The 23,949-nt window shown below is 46.6% G+C and overlaps 1 protein-coding gene across 2 annotated transcripts in view; it reads right to left on the bottom strand.

Annotated features, from left to right (window-relative positions):
* Positions 1–22,703, bottom strand: part of LOC130090952 (von Willebrand factor A domain-containing protein 5A-like) — a 41,737-nt gene extending 19,034 nt beyond the window's left edge. Inside the window, exons 1-3 of one of the 2 annotated variants that reach the window (XM_056258597.1) lie at positions 22,578–22,703; positions 22,180–22,231; positions 7,616–7,818 (exon numbers count right to left, since the gene is read on the bottom strand). In XM_056258597.1, coding sequence (XP_056114572.1) covers positions 7,616–7,818; positions 22,180–22,222 — 246 coding nt within the window. In that variant the 5' untranslated portion in view covers positions 22,223–22,231; positions 22,578–22,703. The remainder of the gene's footprint in view (positions 1–7,615; positions 7,819–22,179; positions 22,232–22,577) is intronic. The other variant, XM_056258598.1, reaches the window with a different exon arrangement.
* Positions 22,704–23,949: the final 1,246 nt, after the last annotated feature.

Genomic DNA, 23,949 nt, shown 5'->3' with positions numbered 1-23,949 from the left:
GAATTCACTATGGTAGGTAGGTAGGTAGTTTTATTTCATACCCGCAGGTAAAATTGTATTACAGATAAAAAGTATTCGGTCATCCACACAAAAACATAAAAACATGAGAATATACAAGTATTTCATACAAATTTACAAATAGACAAATAGACTTCATGACAGACTGCGCCATAACACATATGTATCCTCAATCCATATTAACTGTCAAGTGCTAAAACTTCTCTCTTATTATTTAGGAATTCAATTGCAGCTGGAACAAACGTATTCTTATATCGTCTTGTTCTCCATCTCAAAGCCGCAAACCGGCGACCAGACGGAAGTAACTTAAAATCATTCCTTAAGGGATGCGACCGATCACTCAAGACAGCACTTGCTTTCCGATACAGCTGATTTGTGTATATATTTCCTAGGTTCCTTTGATTTACTCCTATTATCCTACTGGCCCATCTTACAATTTGGTTTAAGGAGTTTCTGTTCTTCACTGACAGACTTCCATACCACACCACTATGAAAAAAGATATAACAGATTCAATAAAATGTGCTATGTGCTTTCAAATCTCTACTATTACTGCTAACTGCTAAATCGCGCTCTGTACATTGGAACAATGTAGGGGAGTGGGTGCACATTTCAAAGCAGCTTTACAGAGATAAACATATAATTTAAGGTAACAGATTGTTTTGGCGTTATAGCGGTTCTTGAATAATGTTACTTCCAGCTAAAGTTAACTTTGATTGATTCACCTCCGTCGAAATGATCAGACTTTAAACGCGAACCTGTGATTAACGCTGACGGCGTTCACATGCTCATTCAGAATTCTATAGTTATGTGCTTTTTAAAAAATGTGCGCAGGTTTGTAATTCATACAACCCAGCCTAAACAAACTACTTTTCTTGCCTATAAATTTTGATACAGAATTTTGTTTTATTTTATCACTTCGGGGTACGCGAGCCAGAATTCACAACGCTTTATCTTAATCATCTAGCTACTGGAGTGCCTCAGGGCTCAGTGCTGGGACCGCTTCTCTTCTCCATCTACATGTCATCACTAGGATCTGTCATTCAGAAACATGGTTTACTCCATCACTGTTATCATCTAGCTACTGGAGTGCCTCAGGGCTCATTGCTGGGACCGCTTCTCTTCTCCATCTACATGTCATCACTAGGATCTGTCATTCAGAAACATGGTTTTTCCCATCACTGTAATCATCTAGCTACTGGAGTGCCTCAGGGCTCAGTGCTGGGACCACTTCTCTTCTCCATCTACATGTCATCACTAGTGTCTGTCATTCAGAAACATGGTTTCTATCATCACTGTCATCATCTAGCTACTGGAGTGCCTCAGGGATCAGTGCTGGGACCGCTTCTCTTCTCCATCTACATGTCATCACTAGTGTCTGTCATTCAGAAACATGGTTTATATCATCACTGTTATCATCTAACTACTGGAGTGCCTCAGGGATCACTGCTGGGACCGCTTCTCTTCTCCATCTACATACCATCACTAGGATCTGTCATTCAGAAACATGGTTTATCTCATCAATGTTATCATCTAACTACTGGAGTGCCTCAGGGATCACTGCTGGGACCGCTTCTCTTCTCCATCTACATACCATCACTAGGATCTGTCATTCAGAAACATGGTTTATCTCATCACTGTTATCATCTAGCTACTGGAGTGCCTCAGGGCTCAGTGCTGGGACCGCTTCTCTTCTCCATCTACATGTCATCACTAGGATCTGTCACTCAGAAACATGGTTTATCCCATCACTGTTATCATCTAGATACTGGAGTGCCTCAGGGCTCAGTGCTGGGACCGCTTCTCTTCTCCATCTACATGTCATCACTAGGATCTGTCATTCAGAAACATGGTTTTTCCCATCACTGTTATCATCTAGCTACTGGAGTGCCTCAGGGCTCAGTGCTGGGACCGCTTCTCTTCTCTATCTACATGTCATCACTGGGATCTGTCATTCAGAAACATGGTTTCTCCCATCACTGTTATCATCTAGCTAATGGAGTGCCTCAGGGATCAGTGCTGGGACAGCTTCTCTTCTCCATCTGCATGCCATCACTAGTGTCTGTCATTCAGAAACATGGTTTATATCATCACTGTCATCATCTAGCTACTGGAGTGCCTCAGGGCTCAGTGCTGGGACCGCTTCTCTTCTCCATCTACATGCCATCACTATGATCTGTCACTCAGAAACATGGTTTATCCCATCACTGTAATCATCTAGCTACTGGAGTGCCTCAGGGCTCAGTGCTGGGACCGCTTCTCTTCTCCATCTAAATGTCATCACCAGGATCTGTCATTCAGAAACATGGTTTATCCCATCACTGTAATCATCTAGCTACTGGAGTGCCTCAGGGCTCAGTGCTGGGACTGCTTCTCTTCTCCATCTACATGTCATCACTAGGATCTGTCACTCAGAAACATGGTTTTCCCATCACTGTTATCATCTAGCTACTGGAGTGCCTCAGGGCTCAGTGCTGGGACCGCTTCTCTTCTCCATCTACATGCCATCACTATGATCTGTCACTCAGAAACATGGTTTATCCCATCACTGTAATCATCTAGCTACTGGAGTGCCTCAGGGCTCAGTGCTGGGACCGCTTCTCTTCTCCATCTACATGTCATCACCAGGATCTGTCATTCAGAAACATGGTTTATCCCATCACTGTAATCATCTAGCTACTGGAGTGCCTCAGGGCTCAGTGCTGGGACTGCTTCTCTTCTCCATCTACATGTCATCACTAGGATCTGTCACTCAGAAACATGGTTTTCCCATCACTGTTATAATCTAGCTACTGGAGTGCCTCAGGGCTCAGTGCTGGGGCCGCTTCTCTTCTCCATCTACATGGCATCACTAGGATCTGTCATTCAGAAACATGGTTTTTCCCATCACTGTTATCATCTAGCTACTGGAGTGCCTCAGGGATCAGTGCTGGGGCCGCTTCTCTTCTCCATCTACATGTCATCACTAGGATCTGTCACTCAGAAACATGGTTTTCCCATCACTGTTATCATCTAGCTACTGGAGTGCCTCAGGGATCAGTGCTGGGACCGCTTCTCTTCTCCATCTACATGTCATCACAAGGATCTGTCACTCAGAAACATGGTTTACCCATCACTGTTATCATCTAACTACTGGAGTGCCTCAGGGCTCAGTGGTGGGACCGCTTCTCTTCTCCATCTACATGTCATCACTAGTGTCTGTCATTCAGAAACATGATTTATATCATCACTGTTATCATCTAACTACTGGAGTGCCTCAGGGATCAGTGCTGGGACCGCTTCTCTTCTCCATCTACATGTCATCACTAGGATCTGTGATTCAGAAACATGGCTTTTCCTATCACTGCTACACTGATGACACACAACTCTTTCTCTCACTCCAGCCGGATGATCCGACGGGAGCTGCTCACATCTCAGCCTGACAGACATTTCTTGCTGGATGAAGGACCATCACGTTCCACTCAACCTTGGTAAGACAACTCTCGGCCAACCCAACACTTCAGCACAACTTCTCCATTCAGCTAGGTTCATTAACCATAACTCACTTGGAGTTGTGATTGATGATCAGTTAAGCTTCACAGTAGGACTGCACGATATTGGGAAAAAATGACATTTTGGTGATGGCGCAGTGGATAAGAATAAGACACATGCCTTTGGTGTGAGAGACCCGGGTTCGAATCCACTGTGAGACACCAATGTGTCCCTGAGCAAGACACTTAACCCCTAGTTGCTCCAGAGGCGTGCGACCTCTGACATATATAGCAATTGTAAGTCGCTTTGGTTAAAAGCGTCAGCTAAATGAATAAATGTAAATGTAAATAAAAACGGTGCTGTTACGTCATGATTGACAGCTGTGATTGACAGGTTCTCTGAGCGAAGTAGTCACTGATTTCCATTACACAAGAGTAGATGTTAAAACTTCATGCTGATTTGTACTCGGATACTCTGCAACTTTCCAACAGATTTTATCGTAGTTTTTGAACAACTCCATTTGACTTGACTTGGACAAAAACTACGATAAAATCTGTTGGAAAGCATCTTTTGCAGCGATTTTTGTGTGAGCATAACAGTGAACACCCCTGACCACTCGGTGAGTTTAACGTGTTTGTAAACTAAAGTTTAATGCGTTTTAGGAAGGATTGTTTCTGTGCACCTATGCAACCATTGTGGAGGTGGGGGAGTGCAACCACAGAAACCGAAATTTCTCTGGACAGCAGCATGTGTCCAAATTTTAATCTAAACCGTTCTATTTCATCAGAAACGATCTTGAAACAGGGCTTTAAGTGTAAAATACCGAACTTGTCCTTTAAGTTTGCAACTGTTCAGAGATTCGTACAGCAACTGTTCGTCGGGGGAAACTGAGCCTCCTCGGCTCCCGCTCCTCCTGGTTGGTCTGCACTGAAGAGTCTCCCGTGTGTTGGTCGAAAACAAACAGTTCTACACCTAAATAAACTCAATTCTGGTGAAGATAATAAAGAGTTGTGAGCCGCAGTTGTGAGGGGGGTGGCCAAGCTTCCTCACTGGTGGCCACGCCCCTAGCCCCACCGCTTCGGGTTTAGTGTATACCAGTGCCATGTTTTGATTAATATTGCTGTATTTCAGGTAAATCGTGATGCTGCAAAAGCCTCATTATTTTCCACAGATTTGGAAAGGGCCAGTCAAAGGTCTAATGTTTTCTAATCTAAAGGGTCACATGGGGGCCTCCTCCACTATATAAGACACTACAGCAAAGCTGAAACCAGTGAGATGTATTACAGATTTCACAATCACAGAGAGAAGGCCATTCATGGCAAAATTCAGCATTTGCACAATCTCTCCGGAATGAATTGGGTTGCTGTAGAACAGCAGTTCCCAAACTTTTTTTCCTGCGCACCCCCTTCTATGTCCCAACCGGGTTGGCGCACCCCCAATCCCCACTTAAAAAAAAAAAAAAAAATGCAACAAAGCTTTGTTTTGTCGCCATATAAAGACGCCATGTAAAGGCATGTTTAATCATGCTCAAATAACCAGAACACGCATGACAATAACAACATCAACAAAGTTTCAATATAATGCAACAAAGCTACGCACTTTTAACCCTTTCACACGTAAGTTTAAAATATTCTAACTGACCCCCAGTGTGAGTTTTTCAAGGCGACCATTATTTAGAACTTGTCACTTTAATGTTTCCATGGTGACGCGTCATTGCTTGTCACCTGACACAGGGCAACCACAACACAGCGCTGAATGAATGATCTGCTTTTATGTCATTTTTCCTTTTTATCAAAACTATTTACAAATGTATTAGCTATAGCATGAAACACTGATATTCCGATTGTCAAATATGTGTAAGTGGATGTGTTTTGTTGTTTAAACACCTTCATAACGATCGCGTTAGTTGAGCTGTATGCGCGATGGGTGGCACCATGTTAGTTTGTGCCACAGTTCAGAGAATCGGATCTGTTGGATTTACAACACGTCAATTCCTCCACTTCTCACGAAATACATGAAAGTAAGAGGCAGGTGAACTGGGAGAAGAATAGGGTAAAATGTGAAGGTACTTACACAATGTGTATCTGATATGAATAAAACTAGGGATGTCCCGATCCGATACTCAGGATCGGTATCGCTCCGATACTGCCATTTTTGCGGGATCGGGTATCGATCAGACATCGATCAGACGAGGCCGATCCAAATCCGATATTGTGGGTATACTATTATGTGTTATTGTTAAGCCCCACAAAATGCACAAAAACATTCTAAAGTACCATAACGTTTTCGTGCACTCTATTATAAGTGTTCTGAAGCTATTATGTGAGATATAAATTAATATTTAAGTAATTAAATTCAAGATCACGTAAATTTTTCCCTCTCGCGGCTGTCAGTCATTCTCCATTCAGCATTCAAACAGCGCGTCGCGTTCGGTTGCAGTCAATGATGAAACTATCTTCAAGATGATTCAATGTTAATACTATTATACTTGATCTGTAAGATAAAGGTCTATGTTTTCGCATAAAACAACTTTATCTTGCTGGACTTTATTGCTGTAACTCAATCGTGTTACTCTCTACCGGGTGTCGGACGCTGTCAGTTTGATCACAACACTAGAGTCAGAGCACTATAATTGTTCTTCACGCGCACAGTAACTGAAATTTAAAACTGTTAAAAGAAAAGGCTCAATAAACGATTGCATAGATAGATACTGTATAATACACTGTCCATCAATAATATGTATCTCCGTTGTGCTTTGAACTTTTCAAAGCGGACTCGACGCGCTGCGTGCTGGAACTCCACGTGGCTTCAAGCGCATCATTCTCCGCTCGGGATGCGCATAAGCGCTTTGTGCCGCACTGTATTGGAGCCTTTCATATCATAATGCATTGACGCAATTAAAGCTTATTAACATTAATAATTATTAATGTTGCTGCCTCATTAAATAGCTGTGCAATACACTTAAAACATGTCTCAATTTTATAGCAGATTTAGCTATATCTAAAATAATTATCTTTTTCATTTTTGTTATCTTGTTTTTCATGAATGTATTTTACAACAATAAAAAGAGCAATGTGTATTATCCACTAATCTAGTTTATAATAGCATTTTTGTCATAGATTATGATCATATATTTTGGGGATTTGTTGTTTATCTTTATAATGAAGCTGTCTGTATTAAGTAGATTGTGTTTAACACACACAAGAGTGATAATCAGTTTAACACACAGTTATAGAAATTCTAATTGATTTAAAAAACAAAAACTGTACTGGTATTTACAATGTAGAATGCTGCGGTTTAAATTGTTTTAACTTTAAACCTGTTGGTAGCTAGCTAGCTTTAAGTACTGAAGTACCTGTATTTTCTTTCATTTATATATTTCTTTATTTTTTTGTAGTGTTTGAATAAAGGGTGGCAATCTTTCATAATCAACTATTGTTGTGGACTATATAGGAGGTATATTTTAGGTGGCTAATTGAGAAAATTGCTATATTTTTTATTAGTTTAAGAATAAAATAAAAATATCGGATTAATATCGGTATCGGCAAAAGCCAAAGCTGCGGCATCGGTATCGGTATCGGAAGTGAAAAAGTGGTATCGGGACATCCCTAAATAAAACGTGTCGTCTTATTATAATGAAAAGGATTATTTATTGCCGCTTCCATAGAAATCAGCAAAATCAAAATCATTGTTTTGCTAGTACTTATGTGTATTTAAATGTCTGAAACCTAAAATAAACATTATGTGGTTGAAAACACTCAATAGTTGTGATATATGACAGCACTGGGTCAGTGCCAGCCAACGCGCGAAAGCACATCCTCTACGTTTCTATCAAAAACGAATAAATTATAGTTTTTTTTTATTTAAAATAAAAGCGATTACAAAGGAAATGTTTACTGTTCATGTTTTTTTTATTTTTTTTTATTTTATTGTATCGAAAAACCCCACTTATAAAAACAGACCGCCATTACATTTTTCCTGTCGCGCACCCCCTGGTGGCAGCTCGTACCACACTTTGGGAATCCCTGCTGTAGAAGATAACTTCTGTTGTGTAATGTGTGACATTTGACATTTTAGCAGAAATCCATCATGTGTATCTGAATCTGTCCCTCGGGTGTGGAGACTCACGCTCTGCTTGTCCCGCAGCTCTGCCACGATCTCCTGCTCCTCGATCCGGGCGCTGAAGTGGCAGACGGCGGCGTCGGCCGGCAGCGGGAAGACGAACACGGCCTCCAGCGCTCCATCCTCCTCGTTCACATACTGAAGACTGGAGCTGACGGAGACCCCGTGATCCCGAACCTGCAGCTGCACCGAGATGCTCTTCAGAGGAACTGAGAGAAGAGAAACACACATTAGAGGAACTGAGACACACACACACCCACACACACACACACGTCAGAGGAACTGAGACACACACACACACACACACATCAGAGGAACTGAGACACACACACACACACACACGTCAGAGGAACTGAGACACACACACACGTCAGAGGAACTGAGACACACACAAACATCAGCGCTGGGACAGAGGGGGCGGCGCTGGGACAGAGGGGGCGGCGCTGGGACAGAGGGGGCGCTGGGACAGAGGGGGGCGCTGGGACAGAGGGGGGCGCTGGGACAGAGGGGGGCGCTGGGACAGAGGGGGGCGCTGGGACAGAGGGGGGCGCTGGGACAGAGGGGGCGGGCGCTGGGACAGAGGGGGCGGGGCTGGGACAGAGGGGGCGGGGCTGGGACAGAGGGGGCGGGGCTGGGACAGAGGGGGCGGGGCTGGGACAGAGGGGGCGGGGCTGGGACAGAGGGGGCGGGGCTGGGACAGAGGGGGCGGCGCTGGGACAGAGGGGGCGGCGCTGGGACAGAGGGGGCGGCGCTGGGACAGAGGGGGCGGTGCTGGGACAGAGGGGGCGGTGCTGGGACAGAGGGGGCGGTGCTGGGACAGAGGGGGCGGTGCTGGGACAGAGGGGGCGGTGCTGGGACAGAGGGGGCGGTGCTGGGACAGAGGGGGCGGTGCTGGGACAGAGGGGGGCGCTGGGACAGGGGGGGGCGCTGGGACAGAGGGGGGCGCTGGGACAGAGAGGGGGGCGCTGGGACAGAGAGGGGGGCGCTGGGACAGAGGGGGCGGCGCACCCGCTCCAAACACTGGCAGCACCCGCTCCTAACACTGGCAGCACCGGCTCCTAACACTGGCAGCACCGGCTCCTAACACTGGCAGCACCCGCTCCAAACACTGGCAGCACCCGCTCCAAACACTGGCAGCACCCGCTCCAAACACTGGCAGCACCCGCTCCAAACACTGGCAGCACCCGCTCCAAACACTGGCAGCACCCGCTCCAAACACTGGCAGCAAGGGGGGCGCTGGGACAGAGGGGGGCGCTGGGACAGAGGGGGGCGCTGGGACAGAGGGGGCGGCGCTGGGACAGAGGGGGCGCTGGGACAGAGGGGGGCGCTGGGACAGAGGGGGGCGCTGGGACAGAGGGGGGGGCGCTGGGACAGAGGGGGGGGTGCTGGGACAGAGGGGGCGCTGGGACAGAGGGGCGCGCTGGGACAGAGGGGGCGCTGGGACAGAGGGGGCGCTGGGACAGAGGGGGGGGCGCTGGGACAGAGGGGGGGGCGCTGGGACAGAGGGGCGCGCTGGGACAGAGGGGGGCGCTGGGACAGAGGGGGCGGCGCTGGGACAGAGGGGGCGGCGCTGGGACAGAGGGGGGCGCTGGGACAGAGGGGGGCGCTGGGACAGAGGGGGGCGCTGGGACAGAGGGGGCGGCGCTGGGACAGAGGGGGCGCTGGGACAGAGGGGGGCGCTGGGACAGAGGGGGGCGCTGGGACAGAGGGGGCGGCGCTGGGACAGAGGGGGCGCTGGGACAGAGGGGGGCGCTGGGACAGAGGGGGGCGCTGGGACAGAGGGGGGGGTGCTGGGACAGAGGGGGCGCTGGGACAGAGGGGGCGGCGCTGGGACAGAGGGGGGCGCTGGGACAGAGGGGGGCGCTGGGACAGAGGGCGGCGCTGGGACAGAGGGGGGCGCTGGGACAGAGGGGGGCGCTGGGACAGAGGGGGGCGCTGGGACAGAGGGGGGCGCTGGGACAGAGGGGGGCGCTGGGACAGAGGGGGGCGCTGGGACAGAGGGGGGCGCTGGGACAGAGGGGGCGGCGCTGGGACAGAGGGGGCGCTGGGACAGAGGGGGGCGCTGGGACAGAGGGGGGCGCTGGGACAGAGGGGGGGGTGCTGGGACAGAGGGGGCGCTGGGACAGAGGGGCGCGCTGGGACAGAGGGGGGCGCTGGGACAGAGGGGGCGCTGGGACAGAGGGGGGGGCGCTGGGACAGAGGGGGGGGCGCTGGGACAGGGGGGGGGGGGGGGGCGCTGGGACAGAGGGGGGCGCTGGGACAGAGGGGGCGGCGCTGGGACAGAGGGGGCGGCGCTGGGACAGAGGGGGGCGCTGGGACAGAGGGGGGCGCTGGGACAGAGGGGGCGGCGCTGGGACAGAGGGGGGCGCTGGGACAGAGGGGGGCGCTGGGACAGAGGGGGGCGCTGGGACAGAGGGTGGCGCTGGGACAGAGGGGGGCGCTGGGACAGAGGGGGGCGCTGGGACAGAGGGCGGCGCTGGGACAGAGGGGGCGCTGGGACAGAGGGGGGCGCTGGGACAGAGGGGGGCGCTGGGACAGAGGGGGGCGCTGGGACAGAGGGGGGCGCTGGGACAGAGGGGGCGGCGCTGGGACAGAGGGGGCGGCGCTGGGACAGAGGGGGGCGCTGGGACAGAGGGGGGCGGCGCTGGGACAGAGGGGGGCGGCGCTGGGACAGAGGGGGCGCTGGGACAGAGGGGGGCGCTGGGACAGAGGGGGGCGCTGGGACAGAGCGGGGCGCTGGGACAGAGGGGGGCGCTGGGACAGAGCAGCTCTCAGCGAGTTGGCTTTGCTGGGAAGGCTAAACTGCTGCAGCGCATTCCGGAATCCCCGATCAGCTCCAATGAAAGACTGATGACACGGCGCATTCCCCTAGCAAAGGAGCGCTTCGCCACTCTCATCAGATCATACGCTCCAACTCCTGATGCCGAGCACAACACCAGAGGATTTCTACAGAGCGCTCAGTGCCATCCTACAGAAAACAGTCCTACAGTGTGTGGGGATTACTATCACTTTATCTCCTGAAATGAATTTCTGTGTATTAGCAATTTATCGACCTCCTAAAGCTACTAATGATTTCTTTATTTCTCTTGGTAATTTACTTAAACAATGTGATGGAAAAGAGGTCATTCTTTTAGGTGATTTTAATTTAAATTGGTTTGAGAAATCATGTAAAAACAAACTTAAGGAAATAACAAAACCTTTCCAAATGATTCAACTATTAAGTAAACCAACTCGTATAACAAGACACTCTCAAATCTTAATAGATCTAATATTAACAAATAAACCTGAGAGAATAATTAAAACCTATAATTTAATCACAGGCATGTCTGATCATAGTTTAACCTTAGTAGCTAGAAAATTGATAAAAACAAGGTGAAAGAAAGAAAATCTAATAAATAATAAAATGTCTATCACATTCATCCCATAGAAAGATTCAAAACTGGTTGAAAAAGAGTTAAAACAAACAAAGTGGACAGATATCCTGGAGAAAAAATCTTGTGAACAGGGCTGTCATGATCTTATGGTGGCTGTAAATGACATCTTAACCAAATATACAAAAAATAGGCAAAGAAATCGACATGCAAAACAAAATTTGCCATGGTTTAACAAAACTATTTGGGATATGATGAAAAAGCGAGATGTGGCGCTAAAAACATTTCTAAAATCAGGACTAACAACGGATCGATTTGCCTTTACAAGTCAAAGAAATAAAGTTACAGCTGAGCTTAGAAAGGCCAAAGCCAGTTTTTTCCTTGAAATCATCAGAAATGCACAAGGTAATAGTAGAATAATATGGAAAACTATTGATAAATTGATTGGAAAAGAAAAGTCAAAATGTGAGAATATTCATCTGAATATTAATGGAAAAGTGATCGACGACTCTTTTGCAATTGCATCAAATTTTAATGAATATTTTTTAACAATTGTCCAAAAACTGGCTAACAATTCTCAAATTGCTCATCCTCCTCTCATAATCAGTTAATCTTAGCTTAATAACAAACACTAAAGTTGAAAAAATAATTACTGTGCTAAACAGCAGCAAAGCAAAAGATATTTATGGACTTGACACTTCTTTTTTGAAACAATATAAGGACATTTTCTCTGAGCCATTAACAACAATGATCAATCAATCGATTAGTGAGGGCATCTTTCCAGCAGCCCTAAAACCGGCGATTGTCACCCCTATATTTAAATCCGGAAACAAACAAGACATGAACAATTATCGTCCAATAAGCATCCTTCCAGCTGCGTCAAAAGTGCTCGAGAAGACTGTGGCGGAGCAACTTACTACCCACTTTGACTCACAAGCTTTTTTAAACCCAATGCAGTTTGGCTTCAGACGGAAATACTCAACAGATTCTGCTTGTTGCTACCTCCTAGAAACTATCAGGGCATATGTGGATCAGGGAAGGGTGGTGGGAGCAGTCTTCCTTGATCTGCGTAAAGCTTTTGATACTGTCAATCACCAGATACTTTATAGTAGGTTGCGTCAATACAATCTCTCTGAGCACACCCAAAAGTGGATAAGATCTTATTTGAGCGACCGACATCAGTGTGTACGAGTGAATAATATCCAATCTGCGTTTAGAGCTACTTCGATGGGAGTGCCGCAAGGGTCTATTTTGGGACCCTTGCTTTTTAGCATCTATATAAATGACCTCCCCAGAGTGTGTTCTGACGTTGATGTAATTATGTACGCTGATGATACGGTGATCTTCACTTTTGGGGAAAACGAGCTGGAGGTTGCTGAAAAATTATCAAAAGAAATGCAGAAAGTTGCAGAATGGTTGCAGACGTCCTGCCTGACCTTAAACGTTCAATCAATCAATCAAATTTTATTTTTATAGCGCCTTACAACAGCCAAAAGGTGAACAAGGCGCTTTCCAGTAAAAGCATCAATAGACAACAGAAAAAAAAATATATATATATCAGCCAGAGTCGGAGATTACATGTTAAAAGCTTGTCTGAACAGATGTGTTTTTAACTGCGACTTAAAAGCACTCAACACGGTGATGCTTCGTAGGAGTGTTGGTAAAGCGTTCCACAGTTTAGGGCCCTGGACAGCAAATGACCGGCCTCCAAATTTTTTATATTTAAATTTGGGAATGACCAAATAGGTGTGTTCAGATGAGCGGAGAGTTCTGGGTGGATGATAGACCGTTACTAAATCGGCGAGGTAGACCGGGGCCAGACCATTGATGGCCTTGAACACGAACAGCAGGACCTTATACTCCACCCTAAACCGTATCGGGAGCCAGTGGAGCGAGCGGAGGACGGGGGTGATGTGCGAGCGTTTGGAGGTGTTAGTGAGGAGACGTGCTGCCGCGTTTTGAACCAGTTGAAGCCGATTAAGAAATGATTGATTAAGTCCAGTGTAGAGGGCATTACAGTAGTCTATCCTCGAGCTAATAAAGGCATGAATGACTTTTTCAAGGTCAGCTCGGGACAAGAATGGTTTGACCTTACTGAGAAGCCTTAGCTGGTAAAAGCTCGCCTTAACAACAGCACTAATCTGTTTGTCGTACTGCAAATTTTTTGTCAAAAATTACACCCAAGTTACGTGCAGTGGGTGCAAACTGAGGTGTTATAGGACCAAAACTGAAAGAACTATTGGGCGAGTCAGGGCTGAACAGGATGTACTCCGTCTTTCCTTCATTCAAATGAAGGAAATTCTGGGAAAGCCACTGCTTAATGTCCCTAAGGCAGTTATAGAGGGGGTCCAGCGCAGAACGATTGTTCAGAATCACAGGAAGGTAGATCTGGAGGTCGTCTGCATAGAAATGAAAGTGAACGTTATGATTGGAGATGAGTTGTCCAAGTGGCAGCATATAGAGAGAGAACAGAACAGGACCGAGAATGGATCCTTGAGGCACACCGGATGACAGAGGGGCAGATGAGGAGGAAAAGTCGTCGAGCATTACTGAAAAAGTTCTGTTAGTGAGATATGAGGAGAACCAATTGAGCACTGCGCCCTGCAAACCAACAAAATGTTGAAGACGGGAGATGAGGATGGAATGATCCATGGTGTCAAATGCAGCGGTAAGGTCCAGTAGGACCAAAACCACAGAGCTTTTACTATCCAGAGCTCCAAGAATGTCATCATGGACCCTCAGTAACGCTGATTCAGTGCTATGTCTGGACCTGAAACCGGACTGAAATTTATCACTAATGACGTGCAGTTGTAGGTGAGACTGAAGCTGGGAGAAAACAAGCTTCTCCATCAGCTTAGACAGAAGTGACAGATGAGATATTGGTCGAAAATTGGACAGTATGGTGGAATCTAGGTTGGGTTTTTTGAGCAGCGGTCTAACAATAGCGTGTTTGAGAGCAGTGGGAACAGTCCCCAAACTTAGACAGCTATTTATGAAGGTGACAAGAAAAGGACCTACGAAGTCAATAGCCTCTTTCAAAATCCTGACAGGAACAGCGTCTAGAGGACAGGTGGTAGGCTTCAGCTCATGGACAGCTTTTTTGAGGTCCTCCAGAGTAACTGCATCAAAGTTCTCCAGCATGCATTGCGTCGCTCGGGAGGAAAAGACAACAGCAGGAGCTTGTGTGATAGTTTGCCTAACAGACGAAACCTTGTCCAAAAAGTGTTGTTTGAATGCATTGCATGTTTTTTCTGATACATCATTCAAAACAACAGACACCGGATTAATGACAGAATTAATAGTGCTAAACAGGATACCAGGGCGGTGGCTATTGCTATTGATGAGATTAGAAAGGTACTGTCCTTTAGCTTCCTTGACTGCTCTCTGATAGGTGGCAAGACTGTCTCTAAACATCTCCAGTGACACCTGCAGCCTATCCTTCTTCCATTTTCGCTCAGCCTGTCTACACTGGCGCCTGAGGGCCCAAGTTGAATCATTGAGCCAGGGGTCGGATGGACCTTTGGTTGTCTTTACCTTGTAGGGCGCAACAGAGTCCATAATCTGGGAGCAGATGGTGTGGAAGGAGGAGAGGAGAAGGTCAGGACATAGAGGCGATGTCAGTTCAGCAGTGGAGACGATGTCAGAAACAGAGAAGGCAGCAACAAAGTTATCGACTGTAGATGAAGTAATAATGCGACGACGATGGGGGGCAGTGGATGAGGGAGCAGGAGGAACAGCACAGATGTCAAACCGTATGAGAGAGTGGTCAGAGATGGGAAAATCCAGAACCTCACAGGTTGACACTATCACCCCACGAGAGATAATAAGGTCAAGAGTATGACCCAACCTATGAGTGGGACGGGATATGGACTGGGTAAGGTCCAATGAATCTAAAAGTGCCTTAAAATCATTAGCAGGTTTATCAGATGGGCAACAAACGTGAATGTTAAAATCCCCACAGATTAAAATATTATCAAACTTTGCCAGAAACTCTGTCAGAAACTCTGAAAACTCATTTAAAAAATCCTTATTTAGTTTTGGTGGCCGGTAGATTACTGCACATAAGATGGGACAGGGTAGTGTGAGCACAAATGCTTGTAACTCAAAGCTGGAATACCCTCTAGTGGACAGCTGGCGGCATATCAAGGACTGTCTGTGTGTAGTAGCTATCCCCCCGCCCCCACCCGTTTGCCGCGGGGTGTTTAGGTAAAGATAGCCAGAGGGGAGGAGTTCCGAAAAGGCACTGACGTCACCTGGGGGAAGCCAGGTTTCGGTGAGGAAAAACAAATCCAGATTGTACGAGGAGATGACATCATTGAGGACAAATGTTTTGTTATTGAGCGATCTGGTGTTACATAATGCCATGCGAAACGTGGTCGAGTTGACAGGCGGCGATGTCACACGAGGAATTGGACGGAGGTTTCTTTGGACGCAACCCCGGGTAGATGTTTTGACGCGGCGGGTACACGGAAATGGAACGCCAGTGTTGGAGTTAACCGGCCGAAGCCATCGGTAGCATTTCCACGATCTTCTAGCACTGCCAAGTCCTGATTGATTTCCAGTCCTCGACGACAGAGAATCCAGGAAAGTCCTCAGCCTGACATGTAACCCCCTTCTCCGACCGCGTCTTCTGCGACGCTTACTGCCTGATAGCAGACAGATAGGGCGTCTCAGGTAAGAAGGAATTAATGTCAACAGTGGCGGTGGTGGTTTGAAGGATTGGGCATTTAGGAGGTGATTTGTTGTAAAACGCAATTCCAGCAGCGTAGTGCGATCATAAACAATAATCGGCGAGACGGTAGCAAAAACAAACATGAAAAAACAGAAAAGCAAGTGGCAAGCCAAACATAGCGGCGCCATCTTCAGTTCACTTCGCTCAAGGAACGTTGATAAAACAGTCTCAATGTTTTTTTCAAATAAACGTAAAATACAACAAACTCAAGAAATTCAAGTAAATGGACAAAAAATTAAAAATGTAAATGAAACAAAATATTTAGGTTTAGTACTTGACTCAAAGCTTGGTTTAAAAACAAAACAAAAAAACTCAGTAAAAAATTTAAATTTAATTTGATGAACTATAAACATATTAGAAATTCATTAACTAAGGAAACATCAAACACATTCCTTAATACTATGATTGTTTCACATCTTTTGTATTGCATGTCTAGTTGGTCTCAGGCGTGTAAAACATCGCTTAAGTTTCTTGAATCATTATACAAAAGGGCTATAAAAAATCATGATAAAAAGTCTCGCTACTACCATCATTGTAAAGTATTAAGTAAATATAACATTTTAAATTTTGAAAACCTTATTAAATATAATCAAATTTCTTCTCTATTTAAAATTATTCATAACATCGCTGCTCCTCCCTTAAGAAGATTTGTGACACTAAATTCGGAGAGAAATTTTAGAACCACACGGTCGACAGTTAGAGGAGAGTGCAGCGTTCCAAGATGCAGAACCAGATATGGTCAACAATCGTTCTCTTATAAAGCAGTGAGCCTTTGGAATACTCTTCCAAATGAAATTATCTCTTGCACTAACTATAGCATATTTACACGCCTGACCAAACAGTGGTTATTAACAAAGCAAACCTGTACGCACTGAATGACTGCGATACGAATGATGTAATCTGTGAATGAATAAGTTATAGATTCCTGTAGTAGAGAGTGTTATGATGTGAGTGAAGTGATGCTTCTGTGTATTATAATTCTGTACATATTTTTTAAATTTTGTAAGTATATCATCAACCTGTCCAGGGACTGCAGGCAGAAATTAGCATTTTTGCTATAACCTGGCACATGACATCTCTTCTTTCTTAGATTAATGTTTTTTGTGCATTGTCCCTGATAAAAAACAACAACAAAAAAAAAAAAACAGCAGCACCCACTCCAAACACTGGCAGCACCCGCTCCAAACATTGGCAGCACCCGCTCCTAACAACACTGGCAGCACCCGCTCCAAACAACACTGGCAGCACCCGCTCCAAACAACACTGGCAGCACCCGCTCCAAACAACACTGGCAGCACCCGCTCCTAACAACACTGGCAGCACCCGCTCCAAACAACACTGGCAGCACCCGCTCCTAACAACACTGGCAGCACCCGCTCCTAACAACACTGGCAGCACCCGCTCCTAACAACACTGGCAGCACCCGCTCCTAACAACACTGGCAGCACCCGCTCCAAACAACACTGGCAGCACCCGCTCCAAACACTGGCAGCACCCGCTCCAAACAACACTGGCAGCACCCGCTCCAAACAACACTGGCAGCACCCGCTCCAAACACTGGCAGCACCCGCTCCTAACAACACTGGCAGCACCCGCTCCTAACAACACTGGCAGCACCCGCTCCTAACAACACTGGCAGCACCCGCTCCTAACAACACTGGCAGCACCCGCTCCAAACAACACTGGCAGCACCCGCTCCTAACAACACTGGCAGCACCCGCTCCTAACAACACTTGCAGCACCCGCTCCAAACAACACTTGCAGCACCCGCTCCAAACAACACTGGCAGCACCCGCTCCAAACAACACTGGCAGCACCCGCTCCTAACAACACTGGCAGCACCCGCTCCTAACAACACTGGCAGCACCCGCTCCAAACAACACTGGCAGCACCCGCTCCAAACAACACTGGCAGCACCCGCTCCAAACAACACTGGCAGCACCCGCTCCAAACAACACTGGCAGCACCCGCTCCAAACAACACTGGCAGCACCCGCTCCTAACAACACTGGCAGCACCCGCTCCTAACAACACTGGCAGCACCCGCTCCTAACAACACTGGCAGCACCCGCTCCAAACAACACTGGCAGCACCCGCTCCTAACAACACTGGCAGCACCCGCTCCTAACAACACTGGCAGCACCCGCTCCTAACAACACTTGCAGCACCCGCTCCAAACAACACTTGCAGCACCCGCTCCAAACAACACTGGCAGCACCCGCTCCAAACAACACTGGCAGCACCCGCTCCTAACAACACTGGCAGCACCCGCTCCAAACAACACTGGCAGCACCCGCTCCAAACAACACTGGCAGCACCCGCTCCAAACAACACTGGCAGCACCCGCTCCAAACAACACTGGCAGCACCCGCTCCAAACAACACTGGCAGCACCCGCTCCAAACAACACTGGCAGCACCCGCTCCAAACAACACTGGCAGCACCCGCTCCTAACAACACTGGCAGCACCCGCTCCTAACAACACTGGCAGAACCCGCTCCTAACAACACTGGCAGCACCCGCTCCAAACAACACTGGCAGCACCCGCTCCTAACAACACTGGCAGCACCCGCTCCTAACAACACTGGCAGCACCCGCTCCTAACAACACTGGCAGCACCCGCTCCTAACAACACTGGCAGCACCCGCTCCTAACAACACTGGCAGCACCCGCTCCTAACAACACTGGCAGCACCCGCTCCTAACAACACTGGCAGCACCCGCTCCTAACAACACTGGCAGCACCCGCTCCTAACAACACTGGCAGCACCCGCTCCTAACAACACTGGCAGCACCCGCTCCAAACAACACTGGCAGCACCCGCTCCAAACAACACTGGCAGCACCCGCTCCTAACAACACTGGCAGCACCCGCTCCAAACAACACTGGCAGCACCCGCTCCAAACAACACTGGCAGCACCCGCTCCAAACACTGGCAGCACCCGCTCCTAACAACACTGGCAGCACCCGCTCCTAACAACACTGGCAGCACCCGCTCCTAACAACACTGGCAGCACCCACTCCTAACAACACTGGCAGCACCCGCTCCTAACAACACTGGCAGCACCCGCTCCTAACAACACTGGCAGCACCCGCTCCTAACAACACTGGCAGCACCCGCTCCTAACAACACTGGCAGCACCCGCTCCTAACAACACTGGCAGCACCCGCTCCTAACAACACTGGCAGCACCCGCTCCAAACAACACTGGCAGCACCCGCTCCAAACAACACTGGCAGCACCCGCTCCTAACAACACTGGCAGCACCCGCTCCTAACAACACTGGCAGCACCCGCTCCTAACAACACTGGCAGCACCCGCTCCTAACAACACTGGCAGCACCCGCTCCAAACACTGGCAGCACCCGCTCCTAACAACACTGGCAGCACCCACTCCTAACAACACTGGCAGCACCCGCTCCTAACAACACTGGCAGCACCCGCTCCTAACAACACTGGCAGCACCCGCTCCTAACAACACTGGCAGCACCCGCTCCTAACAACACTGGCAGCACCCGCTCCTAACAACACTGGCAGCACCCGCTCCTAACAACACTGGCAGCACCCGCTCCAAACAACACTGGCAGCACCCGCTCCTAACAACACTGGCAGCACCCGCTCCTAACAACACTGGCAGCACCCGCTCCAAACACTGGCAGCACCCGCTCCAAACACTGGCAGCACCCGCTCCAAACAACACTGGCAGCACCCGCTCCAAACAACACTGGCAGCACCCGCTCCTAACAACACTGGCAGCACCCGCTCCTAACAACACTGGCAGCACCCGCTCCAAACAACACTGGCAGCACCCGCTCCAAACAACACTGGCAGCACCCGCTCCAAACAACACTGGCAGCACCCGCTCCTAACAACACTGGCAGCACCCGCTCCTAACAACACTGGCAGCACCCGCTCCAAACAACACTGGCAGCACCCGCTCCTAACAACACTGGCAGCACCCGCTCCAAACACTGGCAGCACCCGCTCCTAACAACACTGGCAGCACCCACTCCAAACACTGGCATCACACACACACACACAGGTCTGTGTCAGACACACGTGTGTTAAACGCTTTCGCTGCTCTCAACACTCATCACACACACACACACACGTGTGTGTTAAACGCTCTGAAACTCGCGTTTTGATTGGCTTCTTGTATTACATTAAAGGAACACGTTTTCTTTTTGAGTTCATGTCTTAATAGCTGTAAGAATCTGTGTGCATTGGAGTAGCGGGTTTCCATTCAGGCAAACATGCTCAGCTTCATAAATGTATGATGAACAGGGCTGGACTGGCAATCGGGCATACCGGGCATTTGCCCGGTGGGCCGACGTGCTTTGTGGGCCGATACATCTCATACTTTTTTTTTTTTTTTTTTTTTTACGGCCCATAAAACTCGTATATCGGCGGCCCATTGCGTTTAGTTTTGTTTAATTGGCGGCTCTGGGATCTTTGTGCCGGTGTAATGCATTGGACAAAAAAAAAAGTCAGCGTAGGTTTTTCTTTTTCTCACAGACCGGCGCATGATGAAACGCGTAGATCAGCAGCCCATTGGTTATTTTCTTGATTCACACTGGGGTGGTCCAATCACATCTTTAAACGCCCCCCCCCCCCTTTGAGCTCTGAGTGAGCGTGCAGTGTCAGTGTGTATCTGTCAAAATAGTCAGAGCGATGGAGAACAAACGCAAGGAATGTGCAGAGAAATAGCGTGAAAAAAGAAACTTCACAGGCCCTTCAAGTGTCTGATGATGAGGATAGTGAGGAGGATAAGGAGAGAGATGAGTGAGGATAGTGAGGAGGATAAGGAGAGAGATGAGTGAGTGTAGAGAACTGTGGTAAGCAGAACTAGGCTACTGTCACAACACTTATGGTGTGTTCACACCGAACGCGAATAGAGCGTCAAATACGCGTCTATCGCGTTTAATTAGACGCTTGAACATTCGCTCGAGTTCAAATTTTTCAACTTGCGCGGAAGACATTCGCGGCAAACGCGTCGCCCAATTCGCGTCATTCGCAACGCCCGGCGTGAATGATGCGTCTATTCGCGTCTTTGCATTGACTTTGTATGTAATCTACTCGCCCAAATAATTAAATTCGCGTTGGGTGTGAACACACCATTAGTCTATGTAGGAACCCACTTACGGTACGCATTATTTACACATCTGCATATTTGACGATTACGTATTTTTTATTAGAATTGTAATGAGACAATAATGAGTAATGAGTTTGTAAACCATATTTTTCTTCAAAATAAAAGCTCGATGCCGTTTCCGTCAAAATAAAAGATCATGTGCTTATCTCTGTATAGAAATTAGTACGAAACTAATTATGAAAGTTGCTTTTATTTTTCAGTGCATTTGTTTTACAACATATGGCTATTACTGCCATGGGATTAATATTATAACTATTATTATGTAGTAGTGTAATGTAGACAGACACTATATCACAACTAAAAGAGTTTTGAGTTTTTCTTTGTTCAATTTGCACACTGAATATGGGTTGGAGCTCTTTATTTTTAACTCTCAAAGTGCACCAGATTGATGAATTTAACATTAAAAAGCACAAAATTTTTCTTACGGGGGAGCATGCCCCCGAACCCCCCTAGAGGGACAGAGGTGCACTCACCAGGGATTTCACAAAAACCTGTGTGAGAAAACGGTATTGCTATCCCAGCTTATAGCTTTCTTTAGGATTCATCACTGTGGAGTATTGTTCAACTTAGTAGTTATTTTCATCGGTTAACTCTTACTCACTCCTATTCACTTATGGCATTAGTGGTTTTAATAGGAGGTGGTATACATATTCAAGGGCGTGCAAAGTTCGGTTGTGTTATATAGTGGGCCAGTCTGGGCCAAAATGCCCGGGCCGATTTTTTGTCCCAGTCCAGCCCTGATGATGAACAGCATAAACGATCAGCCATTTAAAATGAAACATTAATCTGTGATATTAATGTTGTACACTAGATGAAGCAACAGGATCTTTAAGCCTTTCAGTTTCCTTCCATTTGAATGGAAATACAGTGATTTACTTCATTTGTTTAACTATGGTGTACTGACAGAATAGTTTTAATAAGTGTAGAAATATGTGAAAGGCTTATAGATCATTAAATGTTTATTTAACTTTTATAGACCCCAAAAAACATTTTTCAAATTGACAGACAGATTAAATATGCTGTTCATTTAAAATGAAGATATAATTTTATTTGCCTTTGAAGAAAATACACATTTTTAGATTTCCACTGTATAAAGACACTTATATTTGTGGTATGAATAAAAAAAAGAAACAGCACATTCTCATATTACACCAGCTTATAAACGCAGCACAAGAATGTACATGTATGTATTTTTTCTAACATGCTGTCTTAAATAATAATAATTAATCCAAATGTAACCCCTTGTTTGTAATTAATAAGAATTATACACAATATAAAGAGTTAAAGCTGATTATAATGAGGAAGTGGAGAGTTTTTACCTGGCACATTTTTCTCCGACACGAGACCACAGCAGTTCACCATTCTGGCTCTCTGAGGAACAAATCAGCTTTCATTATATTTCATGTGTCTGATTCGACATTCCTCTAACGTTGTTACGTTACATATAATCAGCTGCAAGAGCCGCTGTGTACAAGTGTGTATCAGTACAGAAATATCGTAAACACACACGACTAAAAGAATAATAGTAAATCTTTACCATTTTAAAGGTGCTAACTGGAATTTAAAAAATAGTTCATAAGAAACTAAAAACCTTTGCCTTTACAAAGTGAAACTAAACAGGAAGTGAAGGTAAACAGGAATCAAGTCTTACTGCTTTTATAAATCCTCAGCGATCGACTCAGTCAGTAAATAAGAGGAAAATGACTCTCTGACTGACCGTGTAAAGATGTTTCGGGAAGAAGCGGATGACTTGCAGTTGCAGTAAATGAATCAGGCAGCAGTTTTGAGGAAAAGGCGCTCATGAATATTAAGAATGACGCAATGACGCTGTAGGCCACGTGATAATGACATCATGGCAAAAGTAGTACGCACAGATTACATTCATACTACACACTCATACTATGTAGAAGCAGTGGTTAAATTGGCTTTTATAGGGAGGGAGCCCTTATTTACGGTGAATGGTCATCATTCAAAATCGCGCCGTAAAATGACTTAATGTGTTTTTACACCAAAGAGGCTCTTTTTCCAGTATTAATGTGTAAGGTGGGGTTGAATACATATTTAAAGGGGTCATATAATGCCATTTTTGTACAAGCTAATATGATTCTTTAGGGTCTAAATTAAAAGTTTGTAATATACTTTAATTAAAAATTCTCATTAGTATTGTAAGAAAACACTTATTTTACCTGGTCAAAATCAGCTCTGTTTTCAGCACGCCGTTTCAGTGCATATGACTTTAAATGATAATGAGCTTTGCTCACTCCGCCTCTCTGTTCTGTGCGTACACCGATTGTAACACAATAACACAATAACCACGCGTTGTTCATTATAAACGTGGGATTATGAATTATATTGAGAACATTGTACATAGAAAACATGCTGTAATGTACCCTGAGTGTAAACCGACGCATTCATCGTGAAGCGTGCAGCTGGCGATTTGCAAAGATTATATAAATATTAATATAAAGATTAATAAAACGTTACACTCACTTTAGTTCTTCTGAAGGTTCAGCAGGAAGACGAATAGGTTCCGATCCTTTATTAAGGTGCAGCTTCTCAGCAAAACCAGCTTTACACTGATCCTCGTTTATAAAGCAGTCCACTGAGAAATGATTCGGCAAACATGAGAGCATTGACGTTGCTCGTGGGGAATATTCCCTTCGAAAACAAACTCAGCCACTGCGTCTTCAGCGGTTCGGATTTAGGAACATTAAAATGACTGCTGTGTTCGTTATTGCACCCAAGAACAGAACACCACAATCGCTTAGACGCCATTCTGCTCATAGACAGAGCTCCAGCATATCAACAATGACCGCGCCCAGTGTTGCCAACTATTTTCAAAGGAAAGTAGCTAAGGCCTTCCCTAAAAGTCGCTAAATGTCGCTAGATGACGTCATACGTCAATTAGCATATTAATGACGTCATCGCGCCTTACTTGCGTTCTGTCAGCCTAGTGCGTTTTCTCTCTAAATTAATGCTCTATTCAATATAATATAGCCGAATGTCAAATAAAGCTGTTCTCATTTCCTATTTTTGTTGTTGTCAGACAATTGAACGAGTAGCTATAGTGAATGATTACATTTTGTATA

Source organism: Rhinichthys klamathensis, unplaced genomic scaffold (genome assembly GCF_029890125.1).
Source record: "Rhinichthys klamathensis goyatoka isolate OS25496 unplaced genomic scaffold, OSU_Roscu_1.1 h1tg000155l_1, whole genome shotgun sequence".
NCBI lineage: Eukaryota > Metazoa > Chordata > Actinopteri > Cypriniformes > Leuciscidae > Rhinichthys > Rhinichthys klamathensis.
Note: the sequence above shows the minus strand (reverse complement) of the source record. Positions and strands in the feature narration are given on the sequence as shown.